Genomic DNA, 25,811 nt, shown 5'->3' with positions numbered 1-25,811 from the left:
CTTTGGACATGTTGTAAGGACAGACAGGTCTTTAGAGAGGGACATCATGCTGGGTAGAGTGGAGGGACAGCGCAGGAGGGGTAGACCCTCTATGAGGTGGATTGATTCAGTGACTGGGGTAGTCGGGATGGGTGTGTCAGAGGCAATGAGATTGGCACAGGATAGAGCAGGGTTTAGGGCTATTGTACATAGGGTCGCTATGAGTCATAAACGACTCGAAGGCACATAACAAAACAACAACAACATCTGTTTCAGGGCAGTATTGGGTTAAATTTTTAATCTTTGAGAAGAGACGAAATCTACTAAATGGGGGAAAACAGTACTAGACAAACTGGGTAATCTATTGTTCAGGAAAAACTGAAAAAGGGCTCGTACCTAATACTAAAGGGAAAAATGGTGCTCTAAATGTTCATTAAAATTAATAAAAATGGTGCTCTATGGCATAAAGAGACCATCAAGTATAACTTATGTACAATCATCAAAAGATATTCTAGATGTATGAGACATCACAAAAATGTTAAAAGCTTAATGTAGCAAAAGTTCTCTAAAAAGACTTTTAAACATTCACGGATGAATGTTCACAATTATCATCAGCTAGTGTTCAGTTGAGTCACCTATCAGCCCACAAAGAGAAAAGAACACTACCACACCATTCTGGTGCTCTTTACCATGCTCTAGCATACTGTCACTTTGTCAATTCACCTTAAGTAGGGCCTTCTTCCTCAATTCCCCACCTTTAACCACATGATCTCTTTACTCAAAGACTGGCCTCTTCTGACAACATGCCTGAAGTATCATTGCCATGGCTGCCCATTCCCCAAGACAGTTTTGATTAATTTTCTTAGCAGTTCAGTTCTCTCTGACAAAATGACATTCAAGAGGCATCAATTATTCTTTGGCTAATACTATTCATTGTCTAACTTTTACATGCTTAAAAAACAACTGAAAATATCATGGTTTGTGTCAGAAACAATTTGGTCTTTAAACCAACAACCGTACTCTTTAGTATTCTGGAGAAGTCCTTGAAACTAGATTTTCCCAATGCAACAAACCTTTTGATTCTTGGACTGCTGCTAACAAGGACTGTAGATCCAAGTAAAGTTAAATCCTTGACCACTTCAGTCTTTTCTCCATCAATCATGATGTTTTGCCTCTTGATAAAATTTTGTTTTCTTGATATTTCAGTATCAAGTATCAATTATATTTCATAATCCATACTGAAAGCTGTAGTCTCTGCTCTTCATTAACTATTTCACATTTTGGAGCAAGGTGTTGTATCTTCTGTGTACCAGTTAGTGATGCGTTTTCCTCCAAAATTTACATCACATTTCTTCATAGTAGACTCTAACATCTAGAATAACACTAGAAATAACTTTCTCAGTATATAGATTGATTAGCATGGAGAAAGGCTATAACTCTGATGAGTAATTTTCCTGTATTGAAAATATTCAGTATTTGCTGTTCTATTTGAACAAATGCTTCCATCTGAACTTGCCCATGAGTTTGTGCCACAATCAGCTCTTCTACTGTTTACATTAAGATTCCTCAACAACTCTTTAAATAGGCGCTGTCAATGAGGTCCATGTATACAGTCACGGTCTATAATTTAAAAGCAAACAAACAAACAAACACTTTTGCAATGAATTATTGTAAAACTTCTATCTTTTGATATCCAGTCTCATTTATTTAACCAAGGCATATTTTCAAACTTCTAGTCTTTTGTTTTTAGGTTTTGCATTCTAGTCTCCAATTACTGGTCCATCTTGATTGTATCTTTGATCCATTTCAAACTGCAAAAGTCCTTAATTTTTTTATCTTGGCTTTAGTGGTAGGAGTGTACATTTCAATAATATTTACAACTCATGTTCCTTGTATGCACACACATAATACTGTATCACTCACAGCACTGTACTTTAGGACTGATCTTGAAAGGTTCTTTTTTACTATAAATGTGGTATCATTCTTCATCATTACTGCAGGTATATTTGAGCACGTGCTTATCTGATTCAAAATGGCCAAGACCAGTAAGTCTCACCTCACTAAAAATATCCATCTTGTTGTCATTTTTTTACATTAACGAGTAGAGAGATGCAAATCAAAGTAAGAATGAGATGCTCACTTTGGCAGCACATATACTAAAACTGTAAAGATACAGAGAAGATTAGCATGGCCCCTGTGCAAGGATGACATGCAAATTCGTGAAGCGTTCCAAAATAAGAATGAGTATCTCCTCTGGCAAAAATGTCAGTGTTTATGAAGATATGAAATAACAAAGGCTGGTAAGGGAATGGGCTGACTGGAACTCTCATACATTGCTGGTGGGAATGTAAAAATTTTTAATGATGCATTATGTTTTATTGTAAGAGTATGGAATGAGGGTTGCAAAGTGGATTATATTTGGGGTTGGGGGATGGGGGGGAATGCGTACCAATGAGGGAGTTTTTCTTTTGCTTTTGAAGGAGAGGAGCAAACGGGAGTTGGGGGGGGGCGGGGAGAAGGGTGCAACAATGAATGAATGGAATTCCAAAATCTCTGTAGATGTTCATTGAAATGAAAAATAAATAAATTAAAAAAAAATTTTTAATGACTATGGAAAGAAATTTGTCACTTCCTTAGAAAGTTAGAAATATTTGATTCAGCAATACAGCTAAGAGCAGCAACATCAAGTGATGTCTGTTCTTGCTGTGACATGCCAAAGACTCAATTACGACTCACAGTGACACATCTGAACCCTGACCTATCCTGTGGCATCCTCAATATTTCTAACATACTTTACTCGATTGTTGCAGTCACTCTGTCAATCTAACTGGTTGGGGGTCTTTCCCATTTTTGCCAACTTTCCACCTTTGGTGTCCCTCTCCAAGGAATAGCCTCTTCTTGCAATGCACAAAATATGTGAGATGAAGCTTTATTACCTTTGTCTCCAAGGAGCACTCTGGCTGCATCATCTCTAAGACTTACTTAAGTCTGTTCTTCTGGCTGTCCATGTGCTGTTCCAGTCATTTTTGGATAATCTTCAGTAGAAACTTGCTTCCATGTGAAATCAATGATATTGTTCTATAGTTTCAACACTCTGTTGGGTCACACTTCTTTGGGATGGGAACAAATATAGATCTCTTCCAGTCAGTTGGTTTTTCTCCGGATTTCTTGGCATAATTTGGTGAGCACATCCAGGGCAGCATCTGTTAGCTGAAATATGTCAAATGGTATACCATCTATTCCTGGCGCCTTATTTTTTCCTATTTCCTTCAAAGCAGCCTGAACTTCTCCCTTCAGCACCATAGGCTCTCGCTCATATGTTGTTTCATGAAATTCTTCTGTGTTTGCCAATTCCTTTCAATACAGTGACTCAGTATATTCTTTCCATCTTCTTTTAATACTTCTGGATCATTTAATATTCTGCCTAAAGCATCCTTAATTATAACAACTTAAGGTTTGAATTTGTTCTTCAGTTCCTTGAACTTTAGAAATGCTGAGCAAGTTCAGCGAGTTCAGATATAAGCTATCACGGGCTGGACAATGGGAGATGTTGAAGGCATTGGTTAGAAGTTGATGGGTTATCCTGGTGGATGGTGGAACAGGGAAATATGTGAGTAAAGACACTTGTGACAAAGGCAGGGACAACACTGATACTAATGGTTAACTCCACAATAAGGGATATATCTTTCACTTTTTCTGTAAAATGCTTGTCTGTCGGATACTTCTCTAAATCTGAAGATTCAGATTAAGACAGACTAGGAAGAAGGATTGGTCACCCACTTCTGAACTAGCAGGCCTCTAAAGACCGTATGTACAACAGAACACACATAGAGTAACAGAAAGGGCAACTGAGGTGGAGCTTTGAAGTATGGAAATACAAAGGAAGAGGAAGAGCTGTAAGCAGACACTAGTGATTGGAACATGGAATGTGAGAACCATGAATGTAGGAAAATTAGATGTTGTTAAGGAAGAAATGGAACGTATAAATATTGACAAACTAGGCACTGGTGAGATGAGATGGACTGGCATGGGGCATTTTGAGTCATACGATCATATGATATACTACTCTGGAGATGAAAAGGTGAGGAAAAATGGAGTTGCTTTCATAGTTAAGAAAATCATTTCAAGAACCATCTTGAAGTACAATATTGTGAGTGACAGTATAATATCCATACGCATACAAGGAAGTCCAGTGAATACCACTATCATTCAGATATATGCACCAACAACCAGAGCCAAAGAAGAGGAAATAGAAGATTTTTACCAACTTTTACAGTCGGAACTGATCGAACTTGCAATCAAGATACAATGATAGTAAAGGGTGACTGGAATGCAAAAGTTGGGAAGAGAGAAGAAGATTCAATAGATGGAAAACATGGACTCAGAAATGGAGCTGGAGACAGAATGATAGAATTTTGCACAATGACTTATTCATTGCAAATACGTTTTATAAGAGACATAAACACAGGTTATACATATGGATTTCACCGGATGGTATGCATAGGAATCAGATCGATTACATCTGCAGAAAAAAACGCTGGAGAAGCTCAGTATCAGCTTTGAAAACTAGGCCAGGAGTTGATTGTGGATCACCAACTACTCACATGCAAGTTCAAGCTGAAGCTGAGGAAACTTAAACTGAATCCTCGGGAACCAAAATATAACTTTAAGTCTAACCCACCTGGATTTCAGAACCATCTCAGGAACAGGTTTGAGGCCTTGAGCACTAATGAGTGAAGACCAGATAAGCTGTGGGAGGATATCAAGGGTATCATCCAGGAAGAGTGTCATACATAGCCTTTCTTAATTTTAAACCAGGTAGTGTTTCCTGACCCTGTTTACACAGGTATGGTCTAGGAATACATTTTATGTTCAATGACTTAACAGTTTTGATTGACATCTCATTCTTCCAAGGGTATCCTGGTTCAGATGCCTCCGTGCAGGTAACTGACTTTGGTGCCACAGGACATTGGTGTCATTGGTCCGAGACATCCCTTTCCCATCTATGATCCTGTTGGTGGTGGTCTTCTGGATGGTCTGCATTGAGGTGCTGTTGTAAAGGCCATCACTCAGACTGAAGTCTTCTCTAGTCTTTACCAAGAGGTTTGGAGGTGTTGATCTCAGCCTCCAACTTGATCTTCATGTTCGGCAGTGCCTCATACTCCTGGGTCTGATGCTACATCTCTGCCCAGGTCTGTGTCAGCTCTTACACTAGGTGCAGCAGGACTCCATTGAGCTATACCACCTTCATGGCACAGTGAGTCTCCACCTCCTGCAGGCTGTTCTCCAAGCTGGCCTTATGTTTCTCATTGACTCAAGGTCAATCTCCAAGGTCTGAAATGTATGTCTCAGTTCTTTGAGCAAGGATCAGTTCCTCCTGGCCATATGTCCAAAATACGTGACACAGAACTTCAAAATCTTAGCCTCCAAGGAGAAACTTCTTTTTCTCCAAAACAGACCTACTTGTTTTCTTGACTATTCGTGGTATGTTCAAGACTTCACTAGCACCACAACTCAAAGGCATCGATTCTTCTATTCTCCATTATTCTCCAGCATTATCCAGCAAACTGATGCATAGCTAATAATTGTGAAGACTATGGACTGGATCAGGCACACTTTTATTTCTAGACTGACGTCACTGCTTCTCAGTATTCTGGAGGTCTCTGGCAGGAGATTTACCTAATGTGATTCACCTTTTTATTTCCTGACTACCGGTGCCAGAAGTGTTGATTGTAGAGCTGAGCAAGCTGTAACTGTTAACAACCTCAATCTTTTCTCCATCCATCATGGTGCTGCCAACTGGTCCATGGGTGAGAATATTTGGCTTTCTAATGTTAAGCTTCAATCCAATCCACAAGAATAAAAATTTGACCTTGAAGCTATTCCACCTGAATTTAAAAAACAACTTACGAACAGGTTTGAGGCCTTGAACACTAATTAACAAAAGAGCAGACGAGCTGTGGGAGGCTATCAAGAGCATCATCCATGAAGAATGCAAAAGGTTTCCAGTTGTAGTTGAATGATATTAGTGTAGTGTCATCAATGACCTTTTGGAGCCCATGGATGTCACTCTCCAGACTGGTGCATGGCCAGCTATCTCATACTTGCTCTGAAGTCATCAGCAGCCAGGTAGTCATCATCAATCTTAAAGTATAATGTGTGCGTTGTCCGCAAAACTTGAAAAGATTGGAGTCCTCAGCTCCTTGTAATAATAATGGCTCTAGTCCCTGTCTGTGGGTCCTCTCTTCTCTAGAGGTTCCTGGATTTTGTTCTCCCGTCTCTGATTTTCAGTCTCCAGACTCTTCACCTTGTCGACAAAGGAGTCCAGATGGTCATTCAGATCTTGCATTGTCTCTTCACCCTGGATGCCCCCTACTCTGGCCAAACCCTGGGCCATCCTACATACCATGCTCCAGTCCAACCACCCCATGAGCTACCGGCATAGGACATGGAAATCCCAGAGCCTAAGCATCCAGCACCTAGATAGATGCTGGGTGCACTGCTGGCCAGCCACGCTTTGAGGGAAGCCAAATATTATATGATAAATCATATGCTTAATCAGGAATTGAAGGAAACACAATATATGCTGGAATTTCTCTTGTAACCGATCACAGGAAATGAGCTGCTTCCTGCAAATAAGAGGTAGCTAGGTCCCCCAGCAGAGGGAATGTTAAAAGTCTATACTTGTAAACTACTTCCTTCCTGACCTAAGCATTAGGTTGACAATAGAGAAAAACTCTTTATTTACAAAGGAATTCTCTTCATGATTTACTTCACGTGATTTTTAATACTGGCACAGAGGTGTAGCCTGTGGCTGCTTCAGCTGTTCTAACTGCTTGCCCCTGCTTTACCTCTCTGTTTTCTAAAACATTCTTGGTGTTCTGTCTCATTTTTTATACTTTATGCTTGGTTGACAATAGTGCTTGGTAACTGGATAATGGGACGGAGCCCAGGGACCAGCAGTTGGTGGAGAAGGTAGTAAAACAAGTGATGAAGCTTATGGTGCCAGAGGAGTGAGGCAAGAAGCCAGTCTCTGATAGGTGATGATGAAGCTAGGTTCTGTAAGACAACAATTAGGTATTCTGGCATTTTTATTCTTCTCAATGTCATGAGACCTCAATGAGACCAGCCATGGTTCTCAGACAGAAAACTTCAACACCCATCAGGACCTCTTCATGCTATGTGGTCACTGGCCTCAAGTGGAGAGGGTAAACATGATGTACGTACGCCTGATTTGCTGTGAGTGGAGTAAGATTTATCTGTCAGTTTGCTATACTGGGAGAATTTTCTGCATATTGGTAGTTATTTTATAGCTTTTGTGTCTATATTCTTGTGGGACAAGGATGTCATTAACTGCCTCTGAAAAACCGCTGGAGGGCCAGTTATTGTTCAGTTCCAACTCTGTGGAACACAAGATCTTTATTCTTGCTCATCACTGATCTTATTATAGTGCAGCACTTGTCTGTTCAGGTATTGTAGTGACATAGCTTTTGGGTTGCTGTGTTGCTAAAGGCTGTACCACTGGTGTGTCACGTACTAAAGTGGTCACTGTAAAGGAAAGGTTTTAGCAGAGCTCCTAGATAAAGACAGATGAAAAAGTAAGATTGGACATCCATTTCTTAAATAGCTGAATTCTGAAAACCCCATGAAAAACAGGAACACAACTATGTTTACTACAGTACTATTTGTAATAACAGAAAGTAAAAAAAATCAATGGATGAATGGCTAAGGCAGTTCTAGAGTATTATGCATTACTAAAAAACTTTAAAAATTGTGACACACAGTACAATAAAGATAAAACTAATTATGCTGAGTGTTTTAAAGAAGACTTTTGAGAACAACTTTGTTAAGGTTTCAAGTTAATAATTTTAAAGATTCATCTAGCCTCTATAGTCTGAATGAACTGGAATGTTTTAATCCTTTAATTTGAAATTCTATTCTGTATTATTACCTCATCTTTTATCAGAATGTTGCTGCAGGATCCTTGACCCTGAAATGTTCAGTGATGTTAGCCAACGATATTACTTTTGTTTGGTCTCTTACCAAAAAGACAGCTGGTAACACAAGAAATTAGTTCGACATGTTCTATCCTCTAGTCTCAACTTTAATTTTTTTCGACTGAATAGAGACCAGCTGTTGTGCCTCATCGTTCTAGGCAATCACACACATAGCATGTTCTGTCAATATATATGGAGAATTATAACCTTGTTAAACCTGACACCTAACATCAGATGAAGAGGATTTTTTTTTAAATGGCCAGAACAATGGAATGAATGTTCTTGGGAGTTTGATAGTTGTTGAAACTAGAGAGTAGTGAATGAGAGAAAGTAGGCATAGGGCATTCTGTATTGATGAGGGCTGTAATGCATTCACAAATGTGCACTTCTGAATTCGTATGTGTGAAAAGAAACATTCAAAAGCAGCTACAGCTCCAGTATGAGGTGAATCATTTGTTTAATGTTAATGATTGAAATGCCATTATTATGAAAGACAGGTACTTGTTATATAACTTCACTGGGCATACCCAGCATTATTCAAAAAACAAGGTTGAATTTGATCAAGCTTTAAGAGCTACCCTGTCCAATAAGGTACATATAGCTACATATAGCTACTGAGGAAGCACAAGTGCTTTTTGTTATGTGTAGTTGAGTCAATTAGGACTCATAGTGACCCTATGAACAAGAGATTTGAACCTTGCCCTATCCTAAGCCAATCTTACCATCACTGACACATATGACCCCAAGGTCAAAATCACTGTATCAATCCAACCTTATCCAGGGTCTTGCTCTTCTGCACTGACCCTCTAACCTCCCAAGTATGATTTCCTTCTGGATCCTACAGACAACATACCAACATATGTGAGACAGAATTTCAAAGTCCATTCTTCCAACGAGCAAATTGCTTTCACCCTTTCCAGGACAAACTTGTTTATTCTCTTGACTGTCCATGGTATATTCAATAATCTTCTCCAGCATTACATTGACGCAAAGGAATTGATTATTCTTTTGTCATTTTATGCATTACTCAAATGCACAGCAAGCAATTGAGAAGACCATGGCATGTATCCAACAAATCTTATTCTCTAGATTGACTTTGTTGCTCTTTAGCACTCTGGAGAGGTCTTTGACAGAAGATTTTCCCAGAGTAACTCTTCATTTGATTTACTGACTGCTGGTGCCCAGAGTGCTGACTGTGGCTTCAAACATATTATTTCCATGATAATGGTGTTAACAGGTCTTCCTTGTATAAATATGGACAGTATCCTAGTATTCAGAACATTATACTTCCGAATAGATTTAGAATTTTTTTTTTATTCTGAATACTGTAATGTACCACTGAATCGACCCATAGCTGAGCCTCCAGTGAGTTTTCAGAGGCAGTTAATTGTACTGTACTCACAGAGTAGCTGGTGGATTTGAACTATGTGCCTTCAGGATTGCAGCATGGCTTCTTACCACAACCACCCTTTTTTTCTCACTTTTTCATTCTCATCAGAGTTGATCATATGATTCAAAGTGGCTATGCAGATTCATTTCAGCTCTCCAATGTCTATTGTTACTGTTGTTAGGTGCCATCCAGTTGAATATGACCCATAGTAACTCTAAGAAGAACAGATGTGAACCCTATCCTATTCTCTGCCCTCCTCACACGTCCCAAGCCTACTGCAGAAGTCATGATGTCAATCCATCCAGTCAAGGGTCTTCCTCTTCATCGACCCTATATCTTTCCAAGCATCATGTCCCTCTCTAAGGTCAGCCCCTCCTAGCAACATGCCCAACATATACGATGCAAAGCCTCATTATCCTTGCCTCCAAAGAGCACTCTGGCCACACTCTCTCCTAGACATACTTATTTATTCTTTTGACCCATCATGGGATGTTTAGTGCACTTCTCCAACACTACAGCTCAAAGGCATCACTTCTTCCGTCATCCTTATTGTCAAGTTTTCAGATGAATAGCAAATGATCAGAAAGATCATGGCCTGAATCAGGCATACCTTATTCTTTAAACTGACATCATTACTCCTCAATAATTTGGAGAGGTCTTTAACTACAGACTTTCCCAGTGTAATATGTCTCCTGATTCCCTGACTGCTAGTAGGATGTTAATTATGGATCCAATTAAGATGAAGTTGTTGAGTTTCAATCTCTTCTCCATCTATCATGATGTTACCAATCAGTCTAGTAGTAAGAAACTTTTTTCTTGACACTGAGTACAATTCATACCAAAGGCTTTACTCCTTGATCTTCTGCAATAACTGCTTCAAGTCTTCCTCTCTTTCAGCCAGTTGTTTCATCTGCCCAATGCAGGTTATTGATGAGTGTCCCTGCTATCTTGATTCCACATTCTTCTTCATAGTGTCCAGCTTCTTGAATAATTTGTTCAGCATACAGATTGAATAGGTATGGATAGAGAATACAAGCCTGATGCATTACCTTAATTTTAAATGTCTGTTATGTCAATATTTAAGTGTTCCACTTCTTTTTTTTTCTTTTTAAATTTAGGTTGTTTATTTTTCATTTCAATGAACATCTCCACTTCTTTTTTAACAATGTCCAAATGTCCCACATTCATACTTAGCATTCTACATTTCAATTACTAGTGGCATTTTACAACTATTCATCCTCATTTCTGTCCTTCCCAATATAAGGGCTCTGCCTCCAGTACTATTAACACAACACCTATCACTACTACAAGATGTGTGCTCCTGGGAGGCTGTGGGAGAAGACAGCTATCACTCTGGAGAGGGCATAGAGGACAGCAACACAGAAGAGCAGAGCTTTAGAAAAACAAGAGGGTCAGAGGGAATGAAAATGATGGTCAGTAGTGAGGTATGACAAGATAACAGAAGAGTTTTGGGGAGTTTGGAAGTAGGGGCACATCTTTTTATCTCAAGTGTTAAAAGATTTCAGAATGAAATACCATGGTGCTCATATGCTCCCACTGTGCTGAGTATTTCACTGGAAAGTAAATAATCTTTGGTTCTTGTTCTTTTGTGTGATTTATTTTGTCAATGACCCTACCTGTTTTTTTTTCTGCTCTCTCAAATTCCATTACTTGGAAGTTGATCCTCTTAAACCATGTCTTTAATGATCTTGATCTTTATTTTCCACATGCTTTCCTTTTGGTTACTTTTTTTAAAATCGTGATTTTTAATGAAGGTTTACAAATATAATGAGTTTTCATTCATTCATTCATTGTTGCTGATGTCCCTCACTTCTCGTCTTTCCCTTCTACCAGTCCACTTCCTAATGTACCTCTTGTTCCAGATTCTTGTCATTTGGCTACATTTTTTAATTATTTCCTCAATCCTATTTTCCAACTTTAATGATGCTGTTTTAATTTCTACTATCCTATTTCAATTTAAGGATCTGTACTTGTGTTCCACAAATGTTTCTTTCTCTTCAAATCGCATTATGTTCCTTTCTTGTGGATGCAACTTTTTCTTTTCTCTCTCTGAAGGTATCACTGATTGCTTTTGTTTATTTATAGTTTTCATCTTGTGTCTAGCATTCAAGGAGCACAAGTAGTGCAGGGCATAAAGCAACATGGCTACTAACCACAAAATTGACAGCTCAAATCCACCAACTCTTCTGTGGAAAAAAAATGTGGCAGTCTACTTCCATGAAGACTTACAAGTTTTATGGGGCAGTTCTACTCCATTTAACTGGGTAAGTATGAACTGAAATCAGCTTGATGGCAAAGGGTACAATCTCTGTATCTTCCCAGGTGCTTTTTCCTGTATGTTTATTGTGCTTTCCATCCTCCCCTACTAGAATCTTTCTAGATAGCAGATTATCCTTGGTTGTATGTTCATGATTGGGATTAAGAGATTTTAAAGGCTGCCTCACAGCTCTAGCTATCAAAGGACTTATCTGCTTTGAGGTTCACAGATGGGATGACCCGGTCCAATCCTTAAATATGAGATCCTTTTCAAAGGGCTGGATAGACTCTTCAGTAGGTAAACAGAGTGCCCTTCTCATTTTTTGTCTAAATTAAAGTTCAACTGCTAAGAGTTTTGATTACCAAAAGAGCAAAGCAGACTAGCTGGTCTTAGCAACACACAGACACTTGGTCGTTTTCATCACTTCCACATGTTTCTGGCAAAAGCTACTGTGTCACTGCATTAACTATCTGCAAAGTGAAAACTACAGGATTTACCTAGGTGTGGGCAGGGGAACGTGGTCCCTCACAGCTCTAGCCGCTTCTCAAATAGATTTTAACCTTGTTAAGTCTAATGACAGAGATTTTGCACAGAGCACAACTGTTGCGTAGAGTGTCTTGGGCTGTTTTAAGATCCTCTTGAAGATGTCCTGGTCTTTTTCTTCTGTGGAGAGGTTGGATGGTTTAAATATGTGGAAATTTTTATTAGGAGTTTAGTGCATAAAGACTGTACTTCTCGTGCTCCTTGATGTCAGGGCAGTCTCTTTTTAAGAGAGTATGCCACTTCTTTCACTCCCAGTTCTGGAGATCCCTGGTTTTGCCAGTTCCTGGTCTTTTCAAAGCAATCCTGGCGGCAAGAGTGGGCTGCTAACCAAGAGTTGGCAGTCTGAATCCACTGGATGTTCCCCTAGAGAAAGACAGAAAGCCTGCTCCTGTAAAGATTTACCCACTTGGAAATCTGATAAACATCTGCTAAGACTCAGTACCAACTTTCTGAGTCCTTTTTAGGTTATGCACACACTCACTGATGCTGGGTCAGCACCAACTCAAAGCCGACTTTCCAGAGGGTTTTCAGAGGCTCTAAATTGTACAGGAGGAGACTGTGCATCTTTCTACAGAGGAGTAACTAGTGGATCCAAACCACCTCCTTTGGTTTGACAGTACAACTCCTTAACCACTAGACCATCAGTGCTCCTTTTGCAGATACCGCAAATTTAAATGAGAATGGTTCTTAAGGTTCCCCTAATTAGGCTTTCAGTTTTCTCACAGATAAGGCAGCAATCTTTTGCTTATCTGCTTTCTATCTTCCAAAGATTTACTTTTGGGGTCTTTTCTCATCTCCTTCTAAGGAGAAAGGTCCATCCTTTGGGGAGGTAATTTTCTAATAAATCTATTGTTATAATGCATCCTCAAAACAAAAATGAAAGATTTTACCTTTGTGTCCTCCTTTATTATTCAGACAAAAACAAAAACACTTTTTCCCTGACAACCTGCAAGCTTTTGAGGATAGACATTAAGAGGTATATATTCTACAGGGAGCTCTGATGACCCTAGTGAGTAAAAAACTGCACTGCCAAGCCAAAGACAGGTGGTTCAAATAGACAAAATGCCACACAGGAGAAAGATGAGACGTTTCCTCCTGTTTGATCTATAGTCTCTGGAAATCCACTATGAATCGGTGCCGATTTATGGTACAGAACTACAACAACGTGAATAATCGACTCTGTTCACTAATAAGTTTTGCCTTGCAATTTTTATCAATAAGGTTATAATGCACTGACTTAGGGGTGAAAGAGATCTTTTATAAAGCATTCACAAGTGAGCAAAGATATTGGATTCTAGGCAGCACGTTACACAGATGAATACGTTTTATGAACCGTGGACTCAGTAATTTAAATTAAATCTGATTTAGCCTTCTACTGTGCAGCTATCAGCTAAACTGAGCCACAGATACTACTCTCTGGAAAGTGACTATTGTCTCTCATTTTCCAAAACTTAAATTTTCTTCTGCACACAGTGCACTCTGACTACGACCTATCAATCTAGAGATTTATATGGCTACTAAATATAAGCCTTAAAACATTTGGAAAAGTACTTACAATTTATACTAGATGAATAAAAATGTATATGCTAATATATCCAGCTAGGCCAAGCTGAAGAGCCAATTATAAAGTGTTTGAAGATTAAAGAACTAAACTCTCAAAAGAAAGAACTCAGGGTAGTATGCAACAGTTGCTTATAAATTAGTATCACATTGGCTTGTGGATTATAAATACTCTTTAACTTATACTTGGTAAGGTTCTACTGAACAAATTATTTTAGATGTTAGTGAAGAAATAGAAGAAGATCCTCAGTGAGATAGCCCTCCTCAGTGGCTGCATCCACACATCCACACATCGTGGATCCACACATCGTGGGGGACCACAGGGATGGCTTAGGGTTTTTATCTGTCATTAACAAGGTAGCTATGAGTTGAGTCAAGCCAAAGACAACAAAAAGGCGAGATCAAATTCTGTTACCAGAATTACCGTATTTGACTGCCAACAAAACTGGGTAAGTGTTTTGTTTCTACTGTAAGGTGTTATTGAGTCTACTTACCCATCGGTGGTTGGCTTTTTCCGGAGGATACTTGGTCGAGGTGATGAGCCCTGCGCTGGAGCACTGGTACTGGCACTCTGACTGTGGGTCTGCACCACAGTGGTGGCTGCAGGAGTAGCACTGAATGTGTTGCTAAGAGGGTTGGCTACAATTGTGGCTCCATCTGCCAAAACCACTGCTGAAGGAAGGGGATGGTTCAAGAAAGAAGAATGAAGACAGGAAAATGGAAAGAATGTCGCTCTTATAAAAAAAATATTTAAAGGAAATATTTAAAATGACCACTGTCATTGGAATATCTCTGATCAAAATGATTCACTTTCATGACACAGAATCTTCCTATCCATGAAAAGGAAATATTTTCCTATTTAACTAGATCTTTTATTGTTTCTTATAGTAGTGTTTTATAGTTTTACTTAGATGGGCCTTTTGCATCTCTACTTATGTATTTTACTTATATACTTTACTAAGTATTTTATCTTGTGGCTAACTACTGTAAATGGGATTGCTTGTCTATTTCTTTCCCCATGTTTTCTTTGTTGCTGTAGAAAATTCCAACTGAGTTTTTAAGTGAGTAGTATTAAAGAAATAGGTAGAGCATTTTCAATTAGGTCATTGTAAGTTGTCCTTTTGATCAACTGCATTTTGTTAATAGTCATTTGGTAACTTGGATTAGTAGTTTTCTTGGACTAGGAAAACTTGGATTAAACAGGAACATTCAACCACCAAGCAATCAAAACAACTAGTTAGAAATTACTCTCTAATTTTTAAGATCAATATTCTGGCTATTTTTAAAATTAAAAGACATTTCAAATTAGTAATCTTAAGCATAAAGCTTTACTCCTTTTCTTCAATTATCCATTCCTCTTATATTTCTTTATAAGCACTAACACCATTACTAGCTAACCTTAGTATAACTCTACAGCTTTACATCTAATTGTTAAAAAAGGGAACTAAGCCCTAGAAAAACTCTGAGATGACAAAAATATCAAGTTGGCAGAACTTCCACACCACTCTCCAAGTAATTACCTGACGTTTTTCCTTCAGGTGGAGGCTGTTGAGTCCCCAAGGATGCAGACTGCAGTCCCTGTGTGTTAATTGGGGTTGCTGAGTGAATTCCCTGTGTTCCAATAGGGGCTGGCTGTATCCCCTGTGTTCCAATAGGGGCTGGCTGAATGCCCTGTGCACTGATGGGTGCTGGTTGGATCCCTTGGATATGTCGCGCATGAGAAGCATCCACTGTCATAAGCTGCATGGGATTGAGGTGTACTGTAGAAGCCACCCCAACACCAGTCTGAGCTGTGATGGCTGAGTTTGGAGCCTGAGCTGAAACTATTAAAAAAAAAAGGTGTATAAAGTGATTACGCTTTAGAGAAGAAGGTTACTCCTGATAAAAACTAGGAATAAAATCTAGGTATTTATTCACTTTTAAAAAAGGGTTTTAACAAATTAAATGAGATTGAATTTGTTTACCCTACAATCATATCCTACAAACTTAACACCTCTCCAAAGTGCTACAGAACAACGATGTCAGTCTAGAGACTAACCCATACCTGATCCAGGCCATAGCCATCACAATTACTTACTTGCTATGCATCAGAGAGCTGGACAATGATTAAAGATGACAGAAGAAGAGTTGTGGTGTTGGAGAAGAGTATTAAACATACCAGAGAGCAGCAAGTATTAAACATACCATAGAGCAGCAAGAGAACAAATAAGCCTGTCTTAGAGAAGGTAAAACTAAGTATCTCCTAGGAGTCTAGGATTTTGAAGCACTGTCTCATAGTTTGGTAACGTGGTCAAGAGGGACCAGTCCTTGGAGAAAGACATCATGTTCGGAAGAGTGGAGGGACAGTGCCGGAGAGGAAGACAACAAATGAGATGGATTGACATGGTAACTGGGGCCATGGGTTTTAAGTTTGTTGGAGTCTGTGAGAATGGCTCAGGATAGGGCAGGGTTAAGGGCTATAATACTAATAGGGTTGCTATGAGTCGTTTTTTCCCCACAAAAAATTTAACAAGTGTCTCTTTGCAGATTATTCAAGTTAGATTTAAACAAAAAGAATATAATTAACTACTAAATTCCAAAAATTACCTAGGCACTGTGCTTGATATTTAATGTAAAATTTTGAAAATGCATTTACAGCCAGCAGGGAAAGAATCTTTGCTTTAACTGATCAAACTATAACATAGGCACTTGTGAAAATTTCCTATCAAATTGCATCCATCCAATGGCAGGGAGAACAACCATCAATTCTTTTTAAACAATACCACAATATTTAAAACCCTGTTAGCAAGAGTGTTCCCAGGAAGCAACAAACAGAAAGGATTTCTAATTATTCACGAGAAGAAAGAAATACAAAAAACTTTTTTAAATGCACTGCAGCATCCATGAATGAAAGGAAACTTGTTCAGGGAAATGAAAATGTCAATCTCTCAGACGCTCCAAACCAACCAGTGTCTTCGAGTCAGTTCTGCCTAACAACATCATGACTGCGAATCTTTATGAGAAGAGACTACACATGTTCCTCCCATCAAACAGCTATTGAACTGCCACTCTCGACTTTTAGTATGTGATCTCCTTCCATGGAATTTACAGTCTCTAAAAACCTGCTAGAGCATTATCTAGGAGTCAGTTGTGACTCCAAAGCAATGAGTTTTAATGAAAATTTTTCATCAGAAACATTTGATCTTAACTTTTATCTCAGTGGTATCCACTTCCTAAACAACATGCCTCTGGAAACTATTATGAACTGATAAATGACCATACAGAAAGGCTTCAGGCCTTTTATCCATAAGGTCTCTATGCATCGCGCTTGATTTGATGGCAATCTACAACAACAACAGCAAGCAGCCTGGTCTGTAAAAGGCTATGTCCTACTTTGAACCTCTGTCAGTTCATATCCATCAGCTGCTCCAGGAGAGTAAGATAGGCATGTATTCACAGCCTTGGAAATTCAATGGACAGTAAGCAAGGCTTCACTTTCTACTCTAGAGCAATATATTTATTTTGAACAACAGAACTAATCTCACACTGCCAGGTTCCAAATTTATTTTTTATATTTTGCAATTTTAATTAAACTAAAAATTTATTTCGTCAGTTTTACTAGCCTTGTTTCAACTGCCCTGTGATAATATGCAACTCCTGGTTTCAAATGTAGAAGACAATTCAGCTATAGAAGGATAATGCCTCTAACACAGACAACCTTGCCTTTTTCTGAGATTGTATTCACTTTTTTTAAATATTGGGTTGCATACAAAATTTGTATACAATGTGATAACCTCACTTTTTGATGCTTAAATTTAGTATTAGGTCCACAAGAAGAGCCCTACACTAAGAAAGTAACATCATTTACATGCATAATGGTTAGTGCTGAACATAATCTGACAAAACAGAAATGAAAATAAAAAGCTTCAACTATCCTACCAAAAAACTCCTCAACAGAAGTTGTTGTTTTCAGGTGCAACAGAGTCTACAACAACTTCTAGTGACTCTATGAATAACAGATTGGAACCTTTCCCTCATCTGTACTATCTCATGAGCCCACTGCTGCAGTTTCTGTGTCAATCCATCTTGGTGAGGGTCATCTTCTCTTTCGCTGACTCTCCACATTTTCCAGCATGATGTCTTTTTTCAAGAACTAGTGTCTACTGACAACATGCCAAGATTATGTGAGATGGAGAGAAAAAAAACCCAAAGCAAAAACTATTAGAGGAGCTCTGATGGCCTAAGTCCACAGGGAGTTGGTACTGCTAAGCCAAAGGCAGCATCTCTCTGGCAGCTGAAATCCACCAGTAGCTGTGTGGGATAAAGACAGGTATTATTCTGCTCTGTGATATACAGCCTCTCAAAACACATTATAAGTCATATGTGAGTCCACCCCAACTAGATGAAAATGAAGTGAAGCCCCAAAAGTACAACTTTATTGATAGTGATTATTCTTAACATTTCAATTTGTAATAAATATTATAATGTGATTATGCCTAGGTTAAGAGACAAGCTTATAATTAACAATTATATGTAACAACTTTTTATATGACAAAAGAAGCTGATTAAAGATTTGATGCCTTTATGTCTAAAAAATAGATACTGTCATACTAGAATAGTCACTGATTATAAAAATGAAAATGTTAAAAGTCATCTTAATAAAAGGGGGAATCATACCTGGATACTGCCGGATGGTGGACACTGAACTGGTGATGGGGGTGTAAGTATGTGCAGCAAGTGGGTATGCAGATGGTGGGTAAGTTGGCAAAAAGTACTGGAACTGAACTGGAACAGATGGTCTGTAAAGGAAACATAGGTAAAAAGAAGATAAATGGTCTAATTTCTTTTTCTTTGAGTGAAGATACAAATCATATTGAGTTTCCTTTCAATTATTTACACATTTTAAAAAAAACCTTAATTACAATTTATTGATGAAATTATTAACTACGATATCTAGTAACTTCAATCCTTTTTTGTAATCACTTCCTTTTCCTATTTTCTACTTTCTTCTTTAACTCCATTTAAAGCTACCCCCAGTTCAAGGGAGGGAGGCAGGGAGAAAAAAGGGGGGGGAACTATCCCCTGTTGTTATTGTTAGGGGCCATTAAGTACAACTCATAGAAACCCTAATAACAACAGATCTGAACTCCTACCCTGTACCATCCTCATCATCTCTGACCATCTTTTTTTTTTTTTCTATAATTATATTTTATTAATTTTCATAAACATTTACAGAGATTTTGGGCTTCCACTCATTCATTGTTGCACTATTCTCTCTACCCTCCTCCCAGTTTGTTCTTGTCCAAATGCCACAGTGCTTGTCAAAGCCAGTTCTGATTAATCTTCTTTGTCAGTGTATCCTTTGCCATTCCCTATCACTCCTCCCTGAGAGAGACTTCACCCTGAGTCATAAGGAAAAGGGGACGGCGTATTCTCTTAGCTACTTCCTGCTGAAAAGGGACGCTGTGGGTTTCAGGGTGAAGATCTTCTCTCACTATTCTAAAGGGCCCCTTTGGCAGTAGGAAACACATAGATTATTATGGAGATTGATTTTGGAATTCAGATGCACTCTTATTGATTGTGCTTGGCTGTACATGTACATATCCTTCAAGATGTATCATGGGGGTGTTGCAACCTAGAGGACACAAATTTGACTAACAAGTTATAAGTACATGAGTCCAAAAATTATGGAAAAGTAAAAGAAAAGATTCTTTCATTGTTTTACAAACCCTCCCCAAGGTCCCCTCCACCATGCAGCCCTCGCTCTAGTCTCCTGTGATGACAGAAATACCCAGTTACATCTCTCTTTTAGACGGTTCTCTCCCTCCTCTGCTTCAGTGCAGTATACATTATTGAACCCATCTTACTCACTGTCTCCCTAACCCCAAGGACAGTCCCATTCTACAACAGTGGCATCATGTAATATTTGTTCTTTTGTGACTGGGATATTTCACTCAGCATAATGTTCTCCAGAGTCAACCATTTTGAATAATATTGCATGAGTTCCTTGTTTTTTAATGCAGCATAGTATTCCATTGTGCGAATATACCACAGCTTCTCTAGCCATTCGTTTGTTGATGGGCACTTAGGTTGTTTCCAACTCCTTGCTATTGTGAACAAAGCTGCAATGAACATGGGTGTGCAATCTCTGACCATCTTGAGCCCACTGCTGCAATCATTGTTAACAATCCATCTTGTTGGAGTCTTCTTTCCTTCGCTGACCCTCCACATTTGCAAGTATGATGTCCCTTTCCAAGGAACGGCCTTACCTAGCATCATGTCCAAAGTAAGAATAACAAAGCTTTGTCATCTTTGCTTCCAAGGAGCAATTGTGTCTGCCCGTTCTCCAAGACACCCCTGATTGATCTTTTAACCATCCATTGTACTTTTCTCCAGGTCAATAACCTGTCAATTTATTATATTGGGGAATGATTTGCATGTTGCCAATTACTTTATGTATTAGGAGTGTATACTCCGGTGTGTTTATTATTTATTATTTGTTCGTATCAGGAGAGAGCTTGCCTGTCAGTCTCCTGTACTGGTGTAGCATGCAGAGCGCTGACACGATGGAAGCTGCGCCGCCAGTGTTCCAGAGATCAAAAGGGTCACCTGTAGTGGACAGGCTGTGACAGAGCTCTTACTAGGAAGATCTGCCACCTACTACTGAAACCCTGGGCATTATAAAACTGAAGAAAAAAAATGTTATCCCCTGTTGTTGTTGTTATGTGCCGTTGAGTCGCTTGCGACTCATAGCAACCCTATGTACAACAGCCCTAAACTCTGCTCTGTCCTGTGCCAATCGCACTGTCTCTGACACTCCCATAGTGATTACCCCTGTCACTGAATCAATCCACCTCATAGAGGGACTTCCCTTGCCTCCAAGGAGCAATCCAGTTTAACCCTCTCTAGGATGAATCTGTTTGTTTATCGAGCAGTCCATGGTACTCTCAATACTCTTTTCCAGCACCACAGCTCAAAGGCATCAATTCACCCTTCTTTCCTCCTTGGTCATTGTCCAACTCTCTGATACATAACAAGTAATTGCAAAGACCTATAATACTCTCTGTAACTACTATAATATTTTCTAAATTATGTCCCAAAGAAATAATACTAAAGAAGTCAGTGGATACTAGAACAATAACAACCAAAACGGACTCAAATACTTAGGAAGGAGCAGATGAATCACAGAGATGGCCAAATTTGACTTCTATTCACTTAATAAAGGAGAACTGTACCCACCAGTAATTTCCATAGCACCATACAAATGCTCCTGCACCTATTTTTACTTTACCAATCATTAGGTCTGATGTTTGTTAGAAGAGTCACGGAGTTTATTCACAGCTGTGGGGTATATTAAGGAAGGGGGTTGGAGAGTGGAGGAAGCAAAGAACGTCTCAAAATGCAAGTCCAGATTTAGTCCAGCAGTACCAAGCCAGATTAACAAGGCACACAATTCCTCAATTAGTCAAAGTCCAGGTTTAGTTCAATAGCACAAATGCAAGAAGCCTCTGGTTTTCTCAAGGGTCGATCAAACTTTATCTCAGAGAAGTTATAAGTGAGCTTTTCCTTCAATTAATCATCCAGGAAAAACGTTGACTGTAGCCTTTATCTCCAGAGGTTTTTTGATTATATTTTGCCACAGTGTCTTGACACTCTCTCTACCACATCTTTCACAGTGTTTTAATAGGCTCTCCAGTGTGGAAGGTGCTCTCTCCTACTGATCCCACAGCTGTTGATGATTTTCAAGACCATGTGTCTATGGTTAAGGTAGCTGGAGACCATGCCCTCTGATGGTGGCTAACACAATGGCCAGAAAAGCCAATTTTCAAGAATGCCAAATTTTCAAGGGTTCCAACACCCCTATCTAGTCTCTTTAATCAACCCATTTGAATGACACTAAGATCAAATTAATTTTACTAGAAATGTTATCGAATATAAGCAAACAATATCAGTACAGGAAAAGAAAACAAATACAACTAATTTAGTATAGTATCTTGATAGGAAAAATGGTTGAGAATATAATGAATTTCATTTCTCTATACTGAGACAAAAATCACCAAATATAGGGAGAACTGAGCATGGATGAAAATTAAACTGTCAGATCAAATAAAGCCTAATCTAGAATTAACATCACATTTGTTTTTCTTTTTTTAAAAAAATTTTTATTGTATTATTTTTATGTGTACCATCAAATCAGATCTGACTGGTACAGGAGGAGATTGCCCCCTCCTTCTCCAGCACAGCATCTGGTGGATTTGAACCACGTACCTCTGGGATTGCAGTGCAGTGTCTTGCCACTAGGCAACCAGAGCTCCGTAACGTCACGTTTTTTAATTAATTGTTGTTGTGTGCTATCGAGTCACTTGTGATTCATAGCGACCCTATATACAAGAGCCCTAAACCCTGCTCACTCTTGTGCCAACTTATTGCCTCTGATACACCTACTCCAATTGCCCCAGTGACTGAATCAATCCATCTCATCGAGTGTCTTCCTCTCCTGTGCTGTCCCTCCACCCTCCCAAGCATGAGGTTTCTCTCCAAGGACTGATTCCTCCTTGTAACATGTCCAAAGTATGTCAGACGAAGCTTCAAAGAGGAGCATGGTTTCACCTTCTCCAGGATAAATCTGTTTGTTCTTTGAGCAGTCCATGGTATAGTCAACACTTTTCTACAGCACCACAGTTCAAAGGCATTGATTCTCTATCATCCCTAGTCATTGTCCAGCTCTCTGATGCATAGCAAGCAACTGCAAAGATTAAGGCTTGGATCAGGCACATCTTAGTTTCCAGACTGACATCGTTGCTCTTCAGTACTTGGGAGAGGTTTCATAAAAAATAATTCCCCCATCATAAATGCTATCTACAAATACCAAAATAATGAAAATTTTGAACTGCCCACACAGGTCAGAATGGCTAACTATTTCTGCCTTTATTCAACCATTTATTAGAAACAATAAACAACAAATTGAAAAAGGAAAACAAAAAAAAAAAAAAAAAAGAAAAAGGAAAACAAGAGCAAGTATACTTTTTTCACAGAGCTTGAAAAAAATATTGGAAGGCTTGTAGTAATCTTAATAAACTGAGCAAGTCAAATATATCAGTACTACTCTTTTTTTCTGTTTGGGTTTTTTGGGGTTTTTTTTGTTTTGTTTTGTTTAATTTTGTGTGTGTGTACAGTCAAATCAGATCTGACTGGTACAGGAGGAGATTGCCCCTCATTCTCCAGCAGAGAGCATCTGGTGAATTCGAACTGCATACCTCTGGGATTGAAGTGAAGCTTCTTCGGTACTATAATTCTAACAGCATGTGATTACTGTCTCTATGTTACAATATTGTTATTTATATAAGATTTCCAATAATCAAAATCAACTCTGATTTGGAGTTATCTAAACTAGAAAGCAGAACTTCACTTTTGTCTAGTTCTTAGTTTTAGTTGTAATGCTGTAAATCTTTCTAAGTAAACTGTGTCACTTTTCTAAATCTTAAGTGACTGGTGGGTCTGAACTACTCATCTTTTAGTTAATAGCCTAATATTTATTCCACTACAAGGGCTCCTAAAAAGCTCTAAAACAGAAAAGCGAAACTTGCTGTTGAAATAAATTTCAACTACAATACAATGTAAACATAACTTTGTGGTGCTTACTTTAAAAAAACCTTCTTCTCCCCTTAAACTTTTGACCTTTTCTTGTGAATTGGTGAAGAGTTAAAAGCAAATCCATTTTCCATGCAAAAATTCATGGAATTTACTTTATATTATTAATTGTAAACCCCACAATGTAGAAACACCCATTCATCTGCTTATTACTAACCATTCTTACTTCTAATTTATCCCTTCTTGACAGCTGAACTTCACCCTTAAGCAAATGTACAAATACATGCACTAGGAAACCAGAGATGCTTATTACTGGTTCTATTTCAGTATTCCTATTACTGTGCTCTGGAACAAAACCCACAATATTTTCTGTGGTCTGGAATCACACCATATTTTCAATTTCTTATTCTAACCAAGATTATAAATCAAAAGGTCTCTGCACCCACCCCACTCCCCATTATCTGATGAACAAATAATCTGAGAAGCAAGACAGAGTGAAGAAGAACGTGCCATCAAAATCAACCACGTGTTATACACATGACACAATCGTACTTGCTTCAAGTGAGAAGATTTGAAACACCTGCTGTAGAAGACTAAAGACTATAGCCTTCAATATGGATTACAAATTGACATAAAGAAATATTCTCACCACTGGACCAACAGGCAATATCATGGTGGTTGTTGTACGGACAGTATCATGACTGTTGTTGTTAAATGCGTTGAGTTACTTGTGATTCATAATCACTCTATGCACAAAGCTCTAAACTCTGCTCAGTCCTAAGCCAACCTTATCATCTCCAACACAACCACTCCAATTACCCTAATCACTAAGTCAGTCCATCCTTTGAAGGGTGTTCCTCTGTTGTGTTGTTCCTCCGCCATCCCAAGTATGATGTCCCTCTCCAAGGACTGGTGACTTCTGGCAATATGCCCAAAGTATGTCAGACAGACCTTCAGAATCCTTGGTTTCACCCATCTAGGATATACCTATTTTTTCTCCTAGCAGTTCAAGATATATTCAATATTCTTCTCCATCACCACAGCTCAAAGGCATAAATTCTCCTTCTATCATCCCTAGATGTTCTCCAGCTTTCTAATATATAGCAAGTAATTGCAAACTATGGCCTGGGTGGGGTATACCTTAGTCTCCAGACTGACACCGTTGTTGTTCTTCTGTACTCTGGAGAGGTCCCTGACAGACTTTCTCAATGTAATTGGTCTTTTGATTTCCTGGCTGCTGTTACCAAGAGTGCGGACTATAAAGTGAAGCAGAATGATGATGTTAACAACCTCATTCTCTTCATCTATCATGGTGCTGCCAACTGGCATAACTGTAAAAATCTTTTGTTTTCTTGATGTTGAAGGCTGAAATCCTTGACCTTCTCTGCAGCAAATGCCTCAGGTCCTAGAAGTGCAGTACTTCCTTGCTCTGTTCTGACGACCGCCTCCTGGTTCAAATATAGCTTTTACATAAGCACAATTAAGCATTCTGGGATTCCCATTCTTAGCAGAGTTAGCCACAGTTTGTTGTGATCCACACAGTCAAATGCCTTTGTATAGTCAATGAAGAACAGGCAACACATCCCTCTGGTACTCTCTGCTTTCAGCCAAGATCCATTTAACATTAGTTATAATATCCCTAGTACCACGGCCTCTACTAAACTCAGGCTGCACATCTGGCAGTTCTTTGCTGATAGGCTTTTCCAGTGGTTTTTGGACCATATCCAGCAAGATCTTGCTTGCATGTGATATTAATGATATGGCTAGATAATTTCTGCACTAAGTCAGGTTACATGTTTTTTGAAATAGAAACAAATATAGATCTCTTCTAATCAGCTGGTCACTTAGTTGTCCTCCCCATTTCTTGATACAACTTGGTGAGTGAATACAGAGCAGCAACAGTTTGCTAAAGTATGCCAAGTGGTATTCCAATAGTTCCTTGGGGCCTTGTTTTTGCCAATTCCTTCAAAGTAGCTTGAACTTTCTTCTTCATCACTACAGGCTCTTGACCACATATTGTTTCATGAAACTCTTCTGTGTCAGCCAATCCTTTTGGTACAGTGACTCTATATACTACTCCTTTCATCTTCATTTACTACTTCCTGGATCATTTAATATTCTGCACAAAGCACCCTTAAGTATTGCAACTTGAGGCTTAAATTAGTTATTCAGTTCCTTCAGCTTAAGAAATGCTAAGTGAGGGGAGCTTCTGGTGGCCTAGTGACAAGGAGCTGCAACTACAATCCCAGAGGCAGATGGTTCGAATACACCACATGCTCTGCCAGGGAAGGAGGGGCAGTCTCCTCCTGCACCAGTCAGATCTGATTTGACGGTACACTCACACAAAAATAATAAAATAAAAAAAAACTATAAGCGTTAAAACAACTATGAGATATCATCTCACCTCAGTCAAAATAGCAAAATATAACAGAACAGCAAGCAACAAATGCTTGCAAGGTTGTGGAGAAACTGGAACCCTTATTCACTGTTGGTG

The 25,811-nt window shown here is 38.8% G+C and overlaps 1 protein-coding gene across 1 annotated transcript in view; it reads right to left on the bottom strand.

The window, feature by feature from the left end:
* LOC102852103 (histone deacetylase complex subunit SAP130-like) overlaps window positions 1–25,811 on the bottom strand; it is a 138,434-nt gene that overhangs the window by 60,682 nt on the left and 51,941 nt on the right. Inside the window, exons 11-13 of the mRNA XM_006903120.1 lie at window positions 18,404–18,525; window positions 15,268–15,570; window positions 14,242–14,419 (exon numbers count right to left, since the gene is read on the bottom strand). Of these exons, the coding sequence (XP_006903182.1) occupies window positions 14,242–14,419; window positions 15,268–15,570; window positions 18,404–18,525 (603 nt within the window). The remainder of the gene's footprint in view (window positions 1–14,241; window positions 14,420–15,267; window positions 15,571–18,403; window positions 18,526–25,811) is intronic.

The sequence above is a fragment of the Elephantulus edwardii genome, unplaced genomic scaffold (assembly GCF_000299155.1).
Source record: "Elephantulus edwardii isolate Elephantulus edwardi_28Jun2011 unplaced genomic scaffold, EleEdw1.0 scaffold00512, whole genome shotgun sequence".
Lineage (NCBI taxonomy): Eukaryota > Metazoa > Chordata > Mammalia > Macroscelidea > Macroscelididae > Elephantulus > Elephantulus edwardii.
This window is presented reverse-complemented; position numbering and strand designations above follow the sequence as displayed.